Genomic DNA, 14,552 nt, shown 5'->3' with positions numbered 1-14,552 from the left:
ATATTAATAAATATATATAAAAAAAGACATGATTTGACAATCAACAGTAACCTGTCTTCTATATCCCAACATCAAACATACACTACTTATTTTAAACTATTTATATTATATCAAAACACAAATTCAAACATACCGTCTATCTCAAACACACACTTATTTATCTCTATTTTTCTCTCTCTATCTCCAAAACACCCAAATTACAAATCCAAATAATTGTCAAATTTATTTCAACAAAACCAAAATTACCACCTCACGACACTAAAATTACATTTTTCTCTTATAAACTAAATGCTTTCCTTTAAAAATTTCGTTAAAAAAATTGTTTATGAGTAAACACTAATTTGAAGAGATATACTAAAAAGAGAAAAAAGTGTTAGTCGTGTGCCAACATGAACCATAATGGCACAAACATAAGAGATCATTACACTTTTTTCCTATTTGACTTTATTCAAACTATTCTCAATGTATAAATTCGGGACCATTCTTGTAATAATATGTGGCTAATATGCTAGCAACAAATTATTTAAAATACATATTAAGTAATGCAAATTAGCAATGAATGTTTTATTTGCTAATTAGCTCGACGTTAATTTTAGCATCAAATTTTTTTCACAATTATTGAACTATTTTCTTGTAGTATAGCTCCGAACGTGTTGCCCAAGCACCTATTTTCCGGCATTTTTTTAGTGTTCTTCCGAATGTGGGGATCACAAATCCAATGTTTTTAAAGTATGCGGGACCTAATTTATTGTTTCCATAAAACTTGGGATTAGAAGTGTAACGTACACTCCCAAACAAAGGAAAGAAAAGTGCAATTTTTTTTCCGTAAGTTTGTCATTAGACAATTATCAATACATTTATAATGGTAATATAGTAACTTATTGTCACTGCGTCGTCACTAAATGTGTGTTAGCATTAGATGCTTTTAGTGACAATTTTATGAACTTGTTATTATTATTTTTTTTTTCTAATTCTTGCTAATGATAACAACTTTTATAAAATTATTCAGTACAAAACTATAAAACTCGTTATTATAAAAAAAAAGTATAAATTATTGCCCCTTGTGCATATAACTAACAACAATATTATATACTTTTTGGTAATTTGTTTGTATAAACTTTGTCTTAAATATACTTTTTATTATATTATAAATACTAAACTTATATCTATCCTTAACATTACATTAAATTTCGTATGTTGCTAATTCTTTAAGCTATTACATTGACGATCATCATTATAATTACTTTTATTCAGATTCAAATACGTACTTTATAAATTCAGAAGCTATTTTCTCAATTATTTTTTCGAAATTGAGAAGACATTCTTATCCCCTAAAGATATGTATCCTTATCCAAAGAAAATATTTCTGTCCGCCCCAAGGATTGCGGGACCCAACCACCAGGAGTTAACTCCGGGGGATTCGCCTTATTCAACCGGATGACGGGTTATCTATAAATAACAAGCTCCCCCGACAACTGTAATTTTTAAATTGAAGTTTTATACTTTTGAACTTCAATTTCAATATCACATTTGTACACAAAAAAGAGGAATTCAGTGCACATGGTCTTGATGACTCAGTGTAAAAAGTTGATAATCATATCCAATCATTTTCTTTCCCGGATCGGATTCTATCTAAAAAAGACTGTTGTTGGAAAAATACAGTGTATATTATTTTTGGAAAGATTCGTTAGTTAGAAGTTCAGACAGTGATAAGAATATTGAGAAACGTACTGCATTTAGTTCAGTGGAAACTATGTTCTAAACGTAATTCGATCACCACCCAATTAAGAGGGTGTTGGACTAAATTTTTTTAAAATATTTTATAAGATGTTCGATTCTATTTTAAAAATAAGCTCTTAAAGGATTTAGATAAAATAAGATGTTAAAATTTATAAAATTTGGCATAATAAGATCTTTAATTGATAAAATAGTTAAAATGGATATGATACATACAATTAGAATGAAATAAGTTGTTATGTCTTAATATATTTTGTTTTTAAAAAACTCTAAAACGGTTTTATAAATAGTACACTCTAGTTTAATCCCAAATAAAAATTTAATAGATAATCTTTTTTATGATAACAAAAAACTGACGAATTATTACCTAAATTTTTTAATAAAAAAATTATATATATATATACACACATTTGTGCTAGTTGAATATTAATATAGATATATATTGATATTTTCTTTATTAATGCAATGACCATTTCAGTAGTATAATTTATAATGTCTTGAATTTATATTTATCAATAAATACAATATTAATACCAATTTTATTTTATTTAACTACAATAATTTTATTATTAAATAATAAAGTATTTTCTCTTTTTCGAATGTTAGAAAATTTAAATCGTACAGAGAGAAAGAGAGAGAGGGTGAGGAGAGTGTGTGTGAGACAGTGTATGAATGAGGATATTTTTGTCTTATGACATATTAATTTTATATTGATTATAAGATTTTATAGAAAAAAAAAAGTTAGAAAAGTTGATTGTTCTTTAAAGAGCTTATAAGATCTCAAAATAAGATATTTTGGATCTTATAAGCTCTTTAAAGAAAAAACAGTCAAAGAAATATTTAGAGTGTATAAGCTCTCAAACATCTTATAAGATATTTTTAGGAGCTTATAAGTTTAGCCAAACACCCTCTAAATTACACATACGGACACCAAAATTGGCATGTCTAACAAGAGAAACTATAATTCAGACTCGGTTTGATGGGATCTGAATTAATTATATAATAAGTATTATAGTATACTTGTTGTGTGATTGAAGTCGATTCATAAAAAATGACCAATCATATAACAAATGTATTACACTTTTTTATAACTTGATTTGATTTGAGAAAGAATTTTAAGGTCTAACTGCCACAATGCAACTACTTAAAACTTGTCACTCAAAATGGTTCTATGAGTTAGTGTTCATGGATGCAGAAAAATTTTGTCTGATGGGTTTGTTTTCTCATATATATATATATATATATATATATATATAAAGAGACGAAATCTTTCACGAGTATATAAAAAAAATTATGATACGAATAAAGAGAAAAAAGAAAGTTGTGAAAAGAAATTACGATGAGCCCTCCTAAAATTTAATATAATAACAAGTAACCCTTTGTTGTTAAAAAAATTACTACTGTTTTCTTATTTTAACGGTTGTCCGATTTGTAGCCCAATATGCTAGTTTTCATTAGGATTGCATCCAATTTTTTTTTTGTGAACTGACAAAAATGCCCGTGGACTATGTGTTTATAATCTTAGTTATTATAATTATATAATGGCAAAGCGGACATTTTCAAACTTCCGTCCAACGATCCAAGAATTACACAAGCTTATCAAACATCAAGGGTTTATCTTTTAAAGAAATATTGATCTAGCTGGGAAAAAAAACAAGAAGAAAGAAAGAAAGAGACTAATAAAAATGTTAAGTGACAATTTATCCTCATATGAAATTTCAATTGTTAACAAAATAATAATAATAAGAAGTACATAGTTGAGACATTTTGTATTTTGGGCTTCCTGGGCCAATAGTAAGAGAAGCCCATTCATCGATGGAAAATAATACAAGTAGCCCAGTCCAAACAAGATTTTGGGCCTTTTGGCCCATTAGGAAGATAAGCCCACTTAAAAGTAGTAGCATCGGCCCAAGTCCAAACAATATTATAACACTCAAAAAGTAACTCTCATCGTAAGCAGGCAACAATGGAGTCCTCTTCTGCAAAACCCTCGGTGGGCCCACCTCCCAACCCCCTCCTATCACTATCCACTTTCATCCACCGGCTCGGCTCTCAACTTGCAACTCGGCTCGATGACACCAAGCGGCCCGCCGCAGCTGCGTTCCCGGCTTTCCTACCTCCGGCGCCGCCTCACTCGTTGCCCTTTGCCTCGGTGTCGCAGCGTCAGGGAAAGCAAACCGCCGCCTCGGAAACGTCGCTCAATTCCGAGCATGTTGCGAGAAGGTTAGTTGGAACTTCGGTTTATACTGTAAGCAACACAAATAATGAGTTCGTGCTGGTATCTGACCCCGAGGGGGTGAAGTCCATTGGGTTGCTTTGCTTCCGCAAAGAAGATGCCGAAGCTTTTCTTGCTCAGGTAGTGTACTCAGAATGACTAATGTATATTTATGTGTATGAGGATTTTTTTTATGCATTCCTGGAGTAGTCGTGTCTTATATTAGTGTTTTTAGAATTTGTGCTGCATAATTTAGTGATACAGGATGATTATTAGAAGATGTAATTGGGATTGCTAGAGTCGAATTGTGTATGCTTTTGTTTGCTATAATGATTACGATATGTTTATTTTTTAACTCCGTTTTAGGTGAAGTCAAGAAGAGGAGAATTGAGAGGTGGGGCAAAAGTGGTGCCAATTACGCTTGACCAGGTGAGTGTTTCGTGGGATTCTTCTTTCAGGGACACTAATTCTGAAGTTCTTGATTCGGGAGTTCTAATGCTGCTTGGTGACTGAGGAAGTATGCAAAGTTGTGTGGAACTCACTTGAAACTTGAGAGAGATACAATCATGGTGCGGAATTAAATTAATGATCTCTCAGATCACTTGGTGTGACTATTATAGGTCTAAATGGTGTGCTGAAACCTTTGAAATATTTGTTATTTTAATCATGTAGAGACTCTATTTGGGAAACTCTAAAAATTGTGTTGGAGAAATTTCTTTGGAAGCTTGAGATTAAATGTCTTTGACTTACTAAGAGGATTAAACAAATTATAAGCAGTGGCGGGGTGCTACTGTAGGATTTTTGGTCCTAGTGTGAGTTCAAAATGTTGTCTTTCACAAGCTAATTATGTTCTTCGTTCCCTTTTTCTGTGGGAAGCTTGCCTATTCATGCTTGATTGAGTTTCTCTAGTTAACAAATTATTTACTGCAACTTTCACTTTGTAAAGGTGAAGCATATGCATTACATGTGGTTTTTTTGCATGTTTAAACTATTTGGGATTAGATTAATAATTTTATGTTTACTGAGGCTTTTTAAATTTATTTTACAAATTAAAAGTTTTGCCCTTCAATGATCGTTGTTAAGCATTAGTTCCCTCTAATCTTGCAGGTTTATATGTTGAAAGTTGAAGGAATTGCATTTCGGTTCTTACCTGATCCTGTTCAAATAAAGAATGCATTGGAGGTTGGTATTTATTAGACTATATTTGAAGTTGCTTGCATGTACATGGGCTTGTAAACCTATCTTACTTTTTTGTTAAGAGCAAAAGAACCTATAATTTTTAGAAGAGGTCCTTATATCAGTTGTCCGAACAATTAAAGATGGGGTCATGTCAAGCTTTTAACTGGCAGGATCATGTAACTTAAGTTTGGGGAGGAGGTTGAGTTCTAATATATAAATAATATTACTCACTCTTTTTTCTTATTTATGGTGTATTAAACGTGGCTCCTCTTTTTCGTATTTAGGGTATTTAGAAACGTAGTTCTCAGTGAAAAAGAATTAGTTTTTTTATAGTACAAGACTACAAAGTGAAGACAAAGAAAGAAATTTCAGTGAGCAGTAACATTGAATATTCTTTTTTTTTTTTTTTTTTTTTTCAATATCTGAAAAACAAGAAAAGATGAACAATGAAGGCGATAGAAGAAAGAATGTGACAAAGAGAGAAATCAAGTGTATCTAAGAAAGTAGAAGAAAAGAAAAGCTAGATGAGAAAAGGAAAAAACAGGGAAGACAGAATTACAGATGAAGAACAGAAGATTTAATAGGAAAAGAGATGAAGGGTGTGGAGGCGGTCTTATGCAAGCACTCATTTGTATCTAATGAGTGGACCTAGTCAGTTCTGAGTAATGGTATACTAGTGGATTTGTTGAATATGTTGTTAACAATAATGAAAAATTAGTTGAAATTTGTTTTCATAAAATGATGAGGAAGAATTGCATCTGCTTATAGTTAGCCAGCAAACTGGAATATATGCTAGCATAAATTTTATTTTCTTGCAAGGTCATATAGTCTCCATTTAATAAGTTGATGTTGAAGAGTTTTTGGTAATAATACCATGCATGACTCTTTTAGTAATCTTGACTGCATGAAGCTTATTTATATTGTTCACCAGCATGACAACTACTTCTTTCTTGTATGTACATTTTTATCCAAATTGTTAACTCCTATTCTCAGTTAGACCCACAGTGGAAGCACCTAATGTGCATTAGCTCCTTTTTTAAAAGCAATCCTAGAATCTCATTCTTGCATAAGTTTATTGAGTAATGTTAATTGTGATGTTTCATTTTCTTTCTCATCATATTGGCAAATGACATGGCTCACATTCTTTATTTTTAGCTAAAAGCATCAGATATCAAGAGTGGATTTGATGGAGTTCCTGTTTTTCAGGTATGTGCTAATAAATATGTGATTATATGACCTATTCCTTTCTTCTTTTCATCTCCTACCATGCTCCTACCATGTAAGTGCTACTTTATCCTGAAATGGCAGAAATCAAGTTCATGTATCAAGAATATGATTGAATGTTTACTCCTATATCATGCAGGTTTTGCTTCATCTACAAACAACCAATTGCATTCGTCTTCTTTGCATTACTTAATGGTCCTGAAAATGACAATTTTTGTTGGAGAGAAATAGGTGAATGGTCTTAATTCTATGAACTAACTGAACTTTTGGAAGCCCATAAACTGTTGCGACTTCATAGTCTTGACCACATATTTCGTGTTCTTGATTATAAAAGAACCTGGAGTGTGCTCTATTTAACATGTGTGCGTGCATATGCACACAGAAGAGAACATTTGATGAGAGAAAATAAAAAGGTGGTGGCACGAGAAGTATGTTCATTTGTTGAGTGGTAAAATGTCAAATTTCATTTTGTGACTTTCAAAGTTCAGTTTCTGGCACTTTATTAACTTGCTTTCTGAATGTAGTATAGACTAGGGACCCTGTATTTTGATGCATTTGCCTACAATAACTGCTTGTTCTTTTAAACTTACATGGACATTTTCTGTTTGCAGTCAGACCTTCTAGTTGTGAAGAAAAAGAATAAGCGGTATTGCCCCATCTACTTCCAGAAGGTACTCTTTTTTTCTGATGCTATTACAAAAGATTATCTTGAGTGTGGATGAATTGTTTTAGAGTATCATTTGTGATCATACAGGAAGATATAGAGAAAGCACTGTCAACAGTGTCAAGGGTTTCAAGAGGAGCTGGTTTTTCTCAGCATATTATGGTATTACAACTAGTTATTCAGTTTCAGCTTTTCTTATTCTTTTTTTTAATTTCAGCATGTATAAGTAATTTGGGGCTGGAGATTTGTGGAGAAACGGCTTTTAATGACCTTGTATTTGCTAACACAAAATGTTCTTCAAGGGACACACAGAGACTTAAACTGGAGTTATATAACTGACAATATTCACCTTTTCAGAGTCTAACTACCCCAGGAGAATGTGAGACCCCTATGCCTGCATGTCATGCTTAGTCAAAATATTGATCTTGCAAAATTTTTTTTGGTTAAAACTTGACACTAGATATGGACCAGATTCTGGTAGTGTGGTCCATTTGAATTTTTGCCTTGTACAATTCTGTTCTATTCAGATGAAAACCATGTTGAAATTTGCTGTCTAAAGTTCTTTTGAGAAAATGAACTCCAAGCGTACCTCAGTTTGTCATGTGTTTAGTTAAATACTTCCATATTTAACTTGCAAAAGGTAAATTATCTACCTCTCTTTTCAACTATTCTTAATGTGTTTGTACTTTGACAGGTTGGAAGTTTGGAGGATGTCCTCAAGAAAATGGAGGTAATTGACTCAAAATTCCTAATTCATTGAAGGGTAATATGCATATAGGTAGGGAAGGGCGATATAGGCGGGGACATCTTCACTGTTCACATCTATACAGGCACACTTGTCATCACATAAGGCACACTCTTCATTGACAGTATTTTGATGCTTTATTTTGATTTTTACATGAACGAGATGTATTTTTTACTTTTGGAATTTACAGAGTATTGCAACTTTTCATTCTTATGGCAGATAAATGGAAAGAACTCAGGCTGGGAAGATTTAATTTTCATTCCACCCGGTAAAAGCCATTCTCAACACATTCAAGACGTTACAAAATTATGAAATTTTTGGACGTCAAACTCCCATTGACTGCACGGCACATGCACAAGTGAGTGCCTAGTCGCATTGTACTGCCTTATGCTCAGTCATGAAAATCGATCTGCCAAATCTTGGTCCCTTTCCCTCCGTCAACTCATGAACATACAATCTTTTTGCCCCACCCAATTAAATTGTGGATTAGCTCAAAGACTCTCTTCCAAAACAAGAAGCCAATTTAATAGTTGATTTTACAAAACTCACAAAGGCTTTTCTTTCTCCTTTTGTATTTTTGTTTTTGATGTTTCCCTTCCCTTTTCATTGTCCATGCTTGGAGCATATTATCTGATCTCTCGGAATACACAGTATTGTGTTTGTACTTTAATCAATTGATGGTCCATTATAATGTATCTCGATGGCATGATTAGCTCTTGGAATCATTGATCGCGAAACTATTGTAATATTCATACACTGCCCTTTTCTTAAAAGAATTTGTTCATTGAGAACAAGTCTGGAAAAGACGATGTGACTTATTTTATTCTTTTTCTTGATAGTTGATTCTATTCTTGAGACGAATATAACCAGACGATAAACTCAGATCAAGTACCGAAATTGTTTGAACCATAATATGTTGTTTGTATCAGCATACCCTATGCTATAGCAATCACTGTGAGTTTACAGCCACTATTGCATAAGGTAACCTATCAGTGCAGGCTCAGCAATATGGTAAGTTATCGAACATATGTGAATCACAATAACCAAACTGCTTAGACGAAAAAAGCAGTTGGCAGATATTTTAATGTAATGATGTTATTTATCGTTTCTTTCAAAAGAATCAGTTCTACATTTTGTGGCGAAAATAGTGATGGAATAATCTAATCAAACTTCTATGATTTCTTCGTTGGAAGCCGAATATCATTAGCAAGGAATGTTACAACCTCAACAACCTCAAGCTCAAGGCTAATCATTTACTGGAATGACAATCAGAAGGCTGAGGTTAATAGTTCATCAAACTTGTCAAAGTTTGAGTCCAGAAATGTGACAGGCCAACGTACTCTATGACTTGTCTTTGGTCAGGTGTGATGTAATTATCAATGAAACCTAAAACACAAGTAGCCCAGATGAAAATTTTTAAAGTAAAAATCATAGACGACCAAAAGTTGGTAGATCCTCATGATTTCAAGGAATTATTACATTTATCATTGCATTTAGGAGGTTGACAGTGCAACTGAAAAGTTGGTGGCATTTGCAAAACTATACCTGTAAGAATGTCTCTGTTTTCGCCTATGCCCTTTCGACTTGCAAGTTTTACCATTTCATTCCTAATACTTTCTCATAAAGTTGCTAATTGCCAAAACTGAAGAAAAAATTCTTGGTAAAAGAGGAAAGATTAGTTCAAATTCTGTTCAATGTTTTATGTGTTCTGTATATTTTAAGATAATTTGAACGAATGAACATATTATATATATATATACACACACACACATGAGTTTGATCGTTTTAGAAAATACATATGCATATATAAGTTATTTTTATATTTGTTAATGTGCATTTATCAAAATTGTCTAACAAAAAGTATAGGAATGATGTCCCAACTAGATTTAATTAGACCATTTTTGTGATCAAAGTCTAGCCCTTAAGATTATATTTATATATTGTGACACAAAAACCAAAAACCTAAAGGATAAAAAAAAGATCATAATTGAAGGAACGGTCAAAATATTTAATAGTGATACCTTATTTCATGAAAGATAAGTTACGAGTTTCAGTCCCGATAGAAGTTCAAGTTTCGTGACAAAAAGCCCTAGGGGCAGTGTGGGAACTTCACAAACATCTTTCTGGAAAGAACAGACACCTTCAGCTTCAAGACTTGGACCTCATCAATCCACTGCTTTCATATACCCGTCTTGTTCAAAAATCCCCCTTCATCAACCCCTCCATTTCCTCTACTAGCTACACAATGACAATTCATCAGTGATCACCAATGTTTTAACTGATCATTTATACACATTTGAGGAAAAAAACTGCAGATAACCTCATAAATAAACAATCTTTTTCCCTATTATAGTCATGGTGTTCACAAAGATGATCAAGTCCACTTCTGCAAAAGCTCTGATCATCAGAATCAATCTTGTTTTCTTGGCATTCTTCTTGATTCTCTATGTGATCCTTCTCCTTTGCCCTTCTGCCTCCGATTACCACCAGCAGGCGGCATTGTTGGTTAGATGCTCGTTCCGTGACTGCCATCATAAGGTAAGGTGAGCTAACGTCAGAGATTTTAAATATTAAATGATTCTTCTCCCTAACAGCTTAAACTTTGCTAACTCATGATCTTATATGAGTTTCTTTTCTTTGTTATTAGATGGAGAATGGCGGGATTAAGATGAAAGCAGTGTTGGAGGAGCCAAAGCCTCGAAGGGAGTTGATCAAGAGGGAAAAACCAAGTTTCTTGAGTGGCATAGGTACAAGAATGAGGATAGGGATGGTGAACATGGACGACGAAGATGTTTCTGAATGGAAGGCTCATGGACAGGTCGTCCCAATACCATTTGAGAGAGTATCCAATATGTTTGAATGGAAGGCCTTGTTCCCAGAGTGGATAGACGAAGAGGAAGAATATTCCGGCTCAACATGCCCTGAAATCCCAATGCCGGATTTGGATAAGTACGAAAAGATGGACATGATTGTGGCTAAGTTACCATGCAAGGCTCCAGAGGAAGGGTGGAACAGGGATGTGTTTAGGCTTCAGGTCCATCTCTTGGTGGCGAATATGGCAGTAAGGAGGGGGAGGTGGGAATGGGGTGGGAGGATGAAGGTGGTATTTTTGAGCCAATGTATGCCGATGGTGGAGTTGTTCCGGTGCAATGAGATGGTGGGGAAGGAGGGGGAGTGGTGGTACTATAGGCCGGAAATGTGGCGGTTGGAGCAGAAAGTAACGATGCCGATCGGCTCATGTAACTTGGCGCTGCCTTTGTGGGATGACAAAGGTATGTTTATACACCATCTTAATTTACTTCAATTTTGCTTGTGTTTTCATTTCAATGAGGTTAAATTTATGATCAAGTTTTGTTCGAATCAAGATGTTATTGACTGCCACATTACATTGCCAAACCCGAAATTGAATTGAAAATTTATCATACTAACAATGAAACTGTGACAAGATTTACTTAAAAAAAAAAAAAAAGATAGAGAGAAAAAATGAAAACTCAAAAGTGAGCTAAAACGCGCCAGGTAGGGGTCGAACCTACGACTTTCTGCTTAGGAAACAGACGCTCTATCCACTGAGCTACAGGCGCATCTTTCGATTCTGAGCACATTTTATTAATATTTATTCAATTTGAAGCATGTTTGGTGCACCACCAAATCAGAATCTTGCCTTGTAAGTATACATTTCACCCCTTCACCAACACATAAAAAGAAGGCTGAAAGCTCTACTTTACCCTCCCCTTTCTGTTATTGTCACGTGATTGATTATTTTTTTAACTATAAAATTTTATTTATTGTGCTATAAGTAATTTGGATGACACGATGAAGAAAAATTTTGTATCAGTTATATTATATTTATTTAGACAATTTGGATTGAGTTATTCAAGAAGAATATTGAGTTGTATCGGACTTGAAACTAAAAATTAGGGCTTAATTCAATTTACTCCTTTGTAATATTGCAAATGAGCAAATTACCTCCCAATGATGCAAAAATAGCAATTTATTGCCCCGGAGCTTTTTCAAATAAAGCAATTTATCTCCCTATCTAAAAAGATAAATTGCTTCATTTTAAAAAATATGGGGAGATAAATTGCTACATTTTAAAAAAATATAGAAAGGTAAATTTCTTTTTTTTTTTCCTTTCTGTTATAAGGGGGTAATTTGCTCATCACCTGCAATATCACAAGGGGTTGTTTGCATTTTTTTCCTAAAAATTAGACTCTCATGATGCAAAGTAAACACCTTACAAGGGTGTATTGAACAACTTATCAAACCTAATAATAAAAAGTAAATAAAGCATGTATTATACTTATCATATAATTAGTTAAGGTCTGACTAAACCTAATTCGAGTTAGATTTTCTAGAAATAATTGATAGACTAATGAATACTCCATCTATGCTTTTGATTTTTAAAAATTATTTTGCTATTTAATTGAATAATTATATTTAAATTTCTAAAAAATAGAGTAACAACATAGAGATGTTAAAAGTAAAAAAAAAAAATTATATAATTCCATCATAACTAGTTTATTTATAAAATTCCTTGAATCAAATTAATATATACTTTCTTTCGTTGTACTACCTCCATGCATATTTTATTTAAATTGTAGGGTAAATTACAACATTATTCTTTTTTGAAGTTTATCATAATTATAAGTACTTTATTATTATTTGAAAAATTATAAATATTTTTTTTAAAATTAATACTGTTTAATAAATCAATATCTTCTCGTAACAGTCCATTGTAGGCCAACTTTTTGAATAATGTAGAATAAAAAAAATCACAAAATTAGAGTCATTTAAAAAGGTTGACAAATATAGGCAGGTTCTGTACACGCTACACCCGATACTTTTGTATATTCAATAGTTGAATGACTGACATATATCCAGCTTCTTGAAATTACAAAATATTGACAATCATCCAATTATTCGATATTTAAAAGCACTTAGTATAGTCAAAAGAATTGAATTTCTTAATTCTGTAGATATGGGGCGACAATTTTATGTTGTATGAATCCAAGGAATTTTTGTCGGAGTGTTTGAAAATTTTCACATATTGCGTAAAAAAAATGGTTAGAATAATTTGATAAAATGGCCGAAAAGTGTATATAATGTATACGCGACCAACTTAATTGCGTGTATTTTTTTAAGTTATATTAGCTAATTTTGACCATTTTTATTATGAATGAGCTGAGTTTTTACAATTACACTGATAAAATTACTACAATAGATTGGCATGGAATTAAAACTACTACCCGATTTGGACTATTGCTAATCAAGTATTAGTGGTATAATCACAGGAATCAACCAAGTGTATGATGTATCCAAGATCCGATCCATCACCGAAAACCCAAACCCGCGAAAGCGAGAAGCCTACGCTACAGTCCTCCACTCCTCCGAATCCTACGTCTGCGGTGCAATAATCCTAGCCCACAGCCTCCTCCAGACCCGAACCCGACGCGACCTCATCCTCCTCCTCGACACCTCCATTTCCGAACCCGCCCGCCAAGCTCTCTCCCGGGCCGGGTGGACCCTCCGATTCATAAAACGGATCCGCAACCCGAGAGCTGAGAAGGGCTCCTACAACGAATACAACTACAGCAAGTTCCGGCTATGGCAGCTCACCGACTACGACAAGATCATCTTCATCGACTCCGACGTCGTCGTTTTCCGCAACCTAGACATCCTCTTCCACTTCCCACAGATGTCCGCCACCGGCAACGACGGCTCCATTTTCAACTCGGGCGTGATGGTGATCGAGCCCTCGAACTGCACCTTCCGCATGCTGATGAACCGGAGGAAGGAGATCGTCTCCTACAACGGCGGCGATCAGGGTTTCTTGAACGAGGTGTTCGTGTGGTGGCAGAGGCTGCCGAGGCGGGTCAACTTCTTGAAGAACTTCTGGTCGAATTCCTCGATTGAGGCGAGCGTGAAGAATCAGCTGTTCGGGTCGGACCCTCCGAAGCTGTACTCGTTGCATTATCTGGGGCTGAAGCCATGGCAGTGCTACAGGGACTACGACTGCAACTGGGATGTGGCGGATCAGCGGGTTTACGCGAGCGACGCGGCGCACGAGCGGTGGTGGAAGGTGCACGACGACATGGAAGAGGGGTTGCAGAGGTTTTGTGGGCTGTCGGAGGAGAGGAAAATAGAGCTGGAGTGGGGCAGGAAGATTTCGAGGGAAATGGGGTTTCAGGATCAGCATTGGAGGATCAATGTTACTGATCCAAGAAAATTTATTTGATTTAAGGCTCATCAACTTTTTTTAGTTTGCACAGAGTTTTTTTTTTAAATTTTTTGAATTTTTTGGGTTTAATTTTGAGTATGATGGGATTATTGTTTCTTGTAATTTATGTTTTTTCTGTAGGAATAATTACATTTACATCCTTTTCCATACGACTAATTTACGCAAATCAATTTTATTTTTTAAAAAATTATATATATACCTATCAAAAACATCAAAATTATTCCAAATAACACTTTTTATTTAAAAAATTACACGTACACTCCCTAAAAGTTTGAACAACATTACACAAATTGCCTCTTTTAGATGTCAGGAGTGATTTTTATAATTACACAAAAACTAGGGTTAGTTTGTATAATATGTCATAAATTAGGAGGTGTAAAATATAATAATCCCTTTTTGTATCATAAGAAATAGGAGGCATAATTATAATTTTAGCCCTATAAGTATGAGCGGTTAGTAATTTTAGCTTGGGTAAAAAAAAAAATTAGTCCATTAACTTGGCTCTCGTTCAATTTTAGTCCACTAACTATGATAATTATCACATTTTATA

At 33.9% G+C, this 14,552-nt stretch overlaps 2 protein-coding genes and 1 non-coding gene across 4 annotated transcripts; 2 read left to right on the top strand and 1 right to left on the bottom strand.

Moving 5' to 3' along the window:
* On the top strand, positions 3,682–8,570 carry LOC105166320 (protein TIC 22, chloroplastic). Its single transcript, XM_011085627.2, has 8 exons — positions 3,682–4,093; positions 4,319–4,381; positions 5,060–5,134; positions 6,287–6,337; positions 6,967–7,026; positions 7,110–7,181; positions 7,714–7,749; positions 7,984–8,570. The coding sequence occupies exons 1-8, from the start codon at positions 3,704–3,706 to the stop codon at positions 8,074–8,076; spliced, it is 840 nt and encodes a 279-aa protein (XP_011083929.1). The 5' UTR covers positions 3,682–3,703; the 3' UTR covers positions 8,077–8,570.
* LOC105166319 (UDP-glucuronate:xylan alpha-glucuronosyltransferase 2) lies at positions 9,769–14,113 on the top strand. Of its 2 annotated transcripts, none has more exons than XM_011085626.2 (3): positions 9,769–10,302; positions 10,412–11,036; positions 13,056–14,113. In XM_011085626.2, exons 1-3 carry the CDS (start codon positions 10,120–10,122, stop codon positions 13,997–13,999), a joined length of 1,752 nt encoding a protein of 583 aa, XP_011083928.1. In that variant the 5' UTR covers positions 9,769–10,119; the 3' UTR covers positions 14,000–14,113. The 2 variants fall into 2 exon arrangements, with proteins under 2 accessions (XP_011083928.1, XP_020551152.1); XM_020695493.1 differs by having other exon boundaries at positions 10,171–10,307; positions 13,056–14,112.
* On the bottom strand, positions 11,273–11,345 carry TRNAR-CCU. Its single transcript has one exon. It is a non-coding gene; the product is annotated as a tRNA-Arg (tRNA).

This window comes from Sesamum indicum, linkage group LG7 (genome assembly GCF_000512975.1).
Source record: "Sesamum indicum cultivar Zhongzhi No. 13 linkage group LG7, S_indicum_v1.0, whole genome shotgun sequence".
In the NCBI taxonomy this organism is placed as follows: domain Eukaryota; kingdom Viridiplantae; phylum Streptophyta; class Magnoliopsida; order Lamiales; family Pedaliaceae; genus Sesamum; species Sesamum indicum.
This window is presented reverse-complemented; position numbering and strand designations above follow the sequence as displayed.

Bases quoted from the DNA above. Each gene is read 5' to 3' on its own strand.
- LOC105166320 (XM_011085627.2), top strand. From the start codon at position 3,704: ATGGAGTCCTCTTCTGCAAAACCCTCGGTGGGCCCACCTCCCAACCCC. The intron at 7,182-7,713 runs GTATTACAACTA...GTACTTTGACAG, and splicing joins GTTTTTCTCAGCATATTATG to GTTGGAAGTTTGGAGGATGT. The intron at 7,750-7,983 runs GTAATTGACTCA...TTCTTATGGCAG, and splicing joins ATGTCCTCAAGAAAATGGAG to ATAAATGGAAAGAACTCAGG.
- LOC105166319 (XM_011085626.2), top strand. From the start codon at position 10,120: ATGGTGTTCACAAAGATGATCAAGTCCACTTCTGCAAAAGCTCTGATC. The intron at 10,303-10,411 runs GTAAGGTGAGCT...CTTTGTTATTAG, and splicing joins TCCGTGACTGCCATCATAAG to ATGGAGAATGGCGGGATTAA. The intron at 11,037-13,055 runs GTATGTTTATAC...GTATAATCACAG, and splicing joins GCCTTTGTGGGATGACAAAG to GAATCAACCAAGTGTATGAT.